General features: G+C 35.4%; 1 protein-coding gene across 4 annotated transcripts in view; it reads right to left on the reverse strand.

The window, feature by feature from the left end:
* The window catches only part of LOC107653652 (inaD-like protein), a 116743-nt gene that overhangs the window by 71178 nt on the left and 39301 nt on the right, over positions 1-6264 (reverse strand). For all 4 annotated transcript variants that reach the window (XM_016440430.1, XM_016440432.1, XM_016440428.1 and 1 more), the window contains exons 27-28: positions 4090-4267; positions 3577-3687 (exon numbers count right to left, since the gene is read on the reverse strand). In XM_016440430.1, the coding sequence (XP_016295916.1) occupies positions 3577-3687; positions 4090-4267 (289 nt within the window). The remainder of the gene's footprint in view (positions 1-3576; positions 3688-4089; positions 4268-6264) is intronic.

Consider the following 6264-nt stretch of genomic DNA (forward strand, 5'->3'; position numbering starts at 1 on the left):
CTTGCACCTGTTAATCGTTTATATTTATATTAGTTCATGTTGCTTTTGTGCAATAGATGAATAACAATTTATTTGTTTCAGATATTTTATGTTTAGATATTTCTACTTTGCGGGAGTCCCGTGAATCATTTTATTCTCCCGCATCCCGCACTCACACGAGTGTCTACCCACCCTCACCAGCACTCGCCCATCTTGTCCCGCGCCGCACTCTGTTGGACTCTTCTCACTCTCGCGGGAGCAGGTCTCTAATCCACTGGCACTTGACTCGACAGTGCGTGTGCTACATCCTTTTTTACAATCTCTAGATTATAAAACACTGCGTTCTGTCAGCAATGTAACGCTGCAGTAACGTATAGAGACCTCGGCTTGTAACTATACTCTAATTACTATTTTGAAAATTATAACTTGTTAAATTACTCCGTTACTAAAAAAGTAATCAAATTACAGTTACTAAGTAATGCGTTACTGCCCAACACTGATGTCTACTATGCCAGAGCACGTACACGTGCCGGATGTTGGACACTGCGGTGTATAAGAGGTAAAAAAAACAGATCCCGAGCTCATTGACAAATATCTTTTATCGTAAGGTGTGCTCCCTTTACACAGTGTGCTCGCGATCGCGAAATCGAAAGTGAACTGCGACTGCGAGCGCTCATTCACATATCGATAGCGGCGCCCTGATGCGCGAAAATTATATACTATATAATATTAGAATGTAAAAAAAATAAATAAATACACATGCGGCTAATCACATGGGAGGACAGACTAGGATCATACCATTATGTGAAAGAAGGAATGGGGACACAAGCACTGAAGATAGCGAGTGTAGTGGTACAGGCCAGGCACACAGAGCGACAGAGAGAGGCGGGGGATCCGGATTTAAATGCAAGCGCGTTGGTTAAGGTAGGAAGACACTGCAATTTGTTGCAACATCGGTCCCCTCAGAGAGAGTCTTCTCAAAAACAGGACAAATAATCACAGAGAGGAGAAATCGCATCAGCACATCCAAGCTGAGGCATCTGATATTTCTGAATGCCAACCTGCACTAAAGACTAAAGTGTTATTATTAAAGGTTTATTAAAATGTTAAATAATAGTATGTGTATTTTTTTTGCAACGAAAATAAAGCATAAAAATAAGTCTTTTATGAAAACACTGAATAAAAAATTGCTTACCAACACACAAACCATTCACAATTGCTAAATTGGGCTAAAATAGAAGCCTCAGAGTGATACTAAATAAAAAAGCCAGTTGGGAGCCTTAAGAGCGGCATTTAAGACTTTTTAATACTTTTAAGGGCCTTAATTTTCTCTAAATTGATTTATCAACTTTTAATACTTTTTACGACCCCGCGGACACCCTGAACACAGTCAAGAATAGCTTAAAAAGGTTGCCAACATTTACTAAACTGTGGACTAGCGTTGACTCTTGCTGCTGATTTGAATGGCGATGCTTCCCGTTTTAAGTGTCAGTTGTGGTTCTGATGTTCACTGAAATTTTCTGTCTTTTCCCCGTGTCACTTGAAATGTGTCCGTTTTGAATCGTTGTTACCAAAGGCTAGACACGTGAAGAAAAAAATAAACGTCGTGGCACTAAATGGCATACCATTCATTCCTGAACTTTCTACCATTCATTACAATGACATTACTGAATGATATGTCCTGATCTCAATAAACTTTACACATGCTTTTGATACGTGAACTAGATCTCACACATGTATCATTTATACATTTATATAATTCTATTATATAATACTATTCATTACTATTTAGATAAAGTATTTAAACCATTTAGAAAAGTTTACAACGTTTCAGTAATTTGAGTAATTACTATTATTAAATACATGTAATTTTTAATATTTATAGAATTTGATGTAAATATTATAAGTTATTATAATATAAATTATAATAATATTAAATAAACCGTATATAAAATAATACTTTTAAAATGTATAGAACCACATTTTTATGATTTATTATTACAATTATTTTTGGGGCATCTTTTTGACATTTTTATTAACAGTCAAATAGCAGAAATATGTGTCCGTTTTGAATCGTTGTTACCAAAGGCTAGACACGTGAAGAAAAAAATAAACGTCGTGGCACTAAATGGCATACCATTCATTCCTGAACTTTCTACCATTCATTACAATGACATTACTGAATGATATGTCCTGATCTCAATAAACTTTACACATGCTTTTGATACGTGAACTAGATCTCACTCAGGATGCACGCTGTGTGTGGAAGTCTGGCCAGGAGCGGTTCCAGAATTAAATCACTGAGGTGCTCTCCTAACATATATTTTTATCTCGTCCATTGCTATGGTTATCACTGTCAATCACTGCTATTTCGAGAGTGAATCCAGCAAAAATATGTGGATGTCATTCCTAAAACTTTGCAGGGTGTATGTGTCCAAAAAACAAAAGTTTCAAAAAGATTCTGAATGGATTATAGCCTAGAAAGTGCGCAAAGCACGCTCCCTTTATTATCAATAAAAAACATCACTAATACTTTTAAAATGTATAGAACCACATTTTTATGATTTATTATTACAATTATTTTTGGGGCATCTTTTTGACATTTTTATTAACAGTCAAATAGCAGAAATAAACGAAAATGACAGCTGCATGAAAATACAACACAGGATGATTTCCAATTTGCATCTCCTACAAGAGCAGCGTGGCTAAATGTGTCAGCGAGCGTATGTGGCCACAACTACAACATTTATTTGTGTTTTGTTAAGCTTTTTTCCCTTATGCAAAGACAAGGACACACATAAAACAAAACTTGGCTGAGAGTTAAAAGATGCAAGAACCATATACTACAATATAGAGGCCCCTTTTACACAGTAACACCAGTAAATTGCTGTAAAATTACCGGAACGACTTTACAAGTAAATTAAAAAATGTGCTGTTCACACAGGCAACGATGTTCCGTCTTTTTACCAGTAAAGCACTATTCACACATCAATTTCAAAATACCGGTGAATAAATTCTGTGACATCATTAACTGGAAATTACCTCTAAACGGTTGCGCCTCCCGGTATTGTGTTTGTAAACATGGAGGGGTATACGCGGTCAGTGTTTTTGTTGATGTTTTCACTTTTGTGTCAAACGTTCACATTCATGCAGCTGTTTTTGGCCCAGAGACATCGTATTAGACGACTTTAGACATTTCTTTGACTTCCGTAAACAGCATGGAGGAAATGCGTCATCTGCGTCAGAACGAATTTACCGGTGTTTTTGAAAAGGTCCTGTTCACACATGATCTCTTAACGGTAATTAACCAGTAAAGACTATACGTGTAAAAGGGGCTATGGAAAAATATTGGGGGCTACAAGCAATCGAAAGTCGGCTAGACCTTTAATGGCAGAGCAGCGTCAGGAAGTGGCCCAAGTGTGCAGCGTCATTTACCAGCCCTGAGTGGATTTAATATTGTTGAACTGGAAATTAATTGGCCCCATTTTCATAAATGAGAGCACTCAAGCATGAACAAGGGAGGGGGTCATATCTGAGGTGCACAGAGGCAGGAGAAGAGGATGGCGTTTTAAATGGAGTTTGAAATGGCAGGTTTACCCGTGGAGTGGAGGACAGGCTCTGCACGATGAAGACCACGGGACTGGGTGCCGCTTTGATAGCCTGTACTGCCTCCTCATGGCTGGCATTCTGCAAATCCACTCCACAAACCTATTTATTACAAAGGACGGAGAAAAAAAAAAGAGAGGATAGAGGGAGGAGAAAGAGATGAGGGGATTTAAAGGGGACTTGCAGGATTTTCTTGTTTATTTTGCAAAAAAACAGGTTATTGAGACCATGATGTCACAACCATGTGCACATCATAAAAAGGTCATTTACACATTGTTTACATAAGGTATAGTAGCAAAAGTAGTTGGAAATAAATTAAAGCCATTTTTAGTGCAAGAAAACCTTTCTAAGCAGATTCAGGGATAAATAAAAGCTACAAAACACAGAATATGGCCCCTTTAAAATGGTTAGGAAGCAGAAAAGACCAGAATATAAATGTCAACAGATAAAGCGGTTATATTAAGAGCAAATGTGTCTGAAGGTGTCTGTGTGTGGCTCTCAGACCTGTAAGACCTTGTCTCCTGTTTTAAGGGCACCCGTGTGTCCAGATGGGCTGTCTGGCAGCACCTGTTTGATGAAAATGCCCTTTAGTTCCTCTCCGTTCTTCAGCCTCTTTATAACGGTGCGTCCGCCCACTATGCTGATACCCAGAGACTCCTGCGGCTCTGGCCACACCTCCACCCTGAGACCAAAAAATAAATTGAATAAAAAAAAATAAAAATGTATTGTTAATTATTAATTATCATTAATTTGTTACTATATAATATTACAGGATATATATATATATATATATAGAGAGAGAGAGAGAGAGAGAGATAGAGATAGAGAGATAGATAGATAGATAGATAGATAGATAGAGAGAGAGAGATAGAGAGATAGATAGATAGATAGATACAGGTGCATCTCAATAAATTAGAATGTCGTGGAAAAGTTCATTTATTTCAGTAATTCAACTCAAAATACACTTTTTCCTTCCACTCAACTTTCTTTTAACATGCTTGGATACAGCACTCTGTGAACAGCCAGCTTCTTTGGCAATGAATGTTTGTGGCTTACCCTCCTTGTGAAGGGTGTCAATGATTGTCTTCTGGACAACTGTCAGATCAGCAATCTTCCCCATGATTGTGTAGCCTAGTGAACCAAACCGAGAGACCATTTTGAAGGCTCAGGAAACCTTTGCAGGTGTTTTGAGTTGATTAGCTGATTGGCATGTCACCATATTCTAATTTGTTGAGATAGTGAATTGGTGGGTTTTTGTTAAATGTTAGCCAAAATCATCACAATTAAAAGAACCAAAGACTTAAACTACTTCAGTCTGTGTGCATTGAATTTATTTAATACACGAGTTTCACAATTTGAGTTTTTCACGACATTCTAATTTATTGAGATGCACCTGTAGATAGGTAGATAGATAGATAGATAGTATAATATAATATAATAATTATTAAAAAGCATTTTCCGTTTCGGTTTTCGGCCAAGTGCATCCAGAAATTTTGGTTTCGGCCCAGAATTTTAATTTTGGTGCATCTCTATATAATATAATATTATATAATAATAGAAAAAAGAAGAGCAGAGGCTTATTTGATTCATTATCTCTGATACAAAAACATCAAACCAGCACATCACTTCCTGTCCTTATCACGGTCAACTGAGCTACAATAACAGAGATAGAACAAAAAGAAATTTAATTAACTAAAAATAAAATAAAAAAATACACGTCTGTATTTGTTTGTTTGTATGCATAAGGGTGATACACAATGATAATAATATATACATTAATAATAATAATGATAAAAATAATAAAATTATTAAAAGATTAAATTTGAAGAATCTGTCAATAAACAAACATTTAATAGCAGCCTTATAACCTTCCTTAGTGAACTATATATAGAATAAGAATTCTAAAAGAATATGTGTTACTTATTTTAACCTTTATGGATGTCACTATTTGCAAATAATAATTTAAATATTAATTTATAAAATATCAAAATACTTTTATATGAAAAGTACATTTATAAAACATGAAGGATTGAATGAATATATATGTATGTATGTATGTATGTATGTATATATACCTTTTACATTAGGCCTACTATAAGGTAGTATAGTATTTTTTAAATATTTTTAAATATAACAAGCAACACTCAACTTAAAAAAAAAAATGTATGCAAGCATGTAAATTGCACATAATGCAGTTTTTAAATTAACTTCTAAATTGTAAAAATTCTATTTGTTGTTGAAATATATGAATTTACACAGTGGCTCTCATAACTTGTTTCATAACAGACTTATTTAAACATTAAATAATTAAGACATCACTAACAGGTAAAGTAAAATATAATGAGTATATAGTTTAATATTTTGCGAAATGCTCTTCTCTAGACTTAATTTATAGAGAAATAACGAGCTGTGGACACTGATGACTTCCTGAAGTAAATGAAATGCTACGTGACGTTTTGTTTACAAGCTGTTTTATTGACGTCTTTCTGCAGGTGAAACACTGATTGAGCGATTACATGAGGCATGAGATGTTCATTCATGTTTATTTCACATTAAAACTAGTAGCCTAGTAAAGAGGAAGGGATGATCGCGCTGCCGTTTGAACTGAAGCATTTAAATGCGATCGGTCACGCCACATCAAAGAGCATCAAAACGGCATTTATTGTTTGAATTTCCTGA

This window comes from Sinocyclocheilus anshuiensis, unplaced genomic scaffold, assembly GCF_001515605.1.
Source record: "Sinocyclocheilus anshuiensis isolate Anshui unplaced genomic scaffold, SAMN03320099.WGS_v1.1 scaffold1079, whole genome shotgun sequence".
Classification (NCBI taxonomy): domain Eukaryota; kingdom Metazoa; phylum Chordata; class Actinopteri; order Cypriniformes; family Cyprinidae; genus Sinocyclocheilus; species Sinocyclocheilus anshuiensis.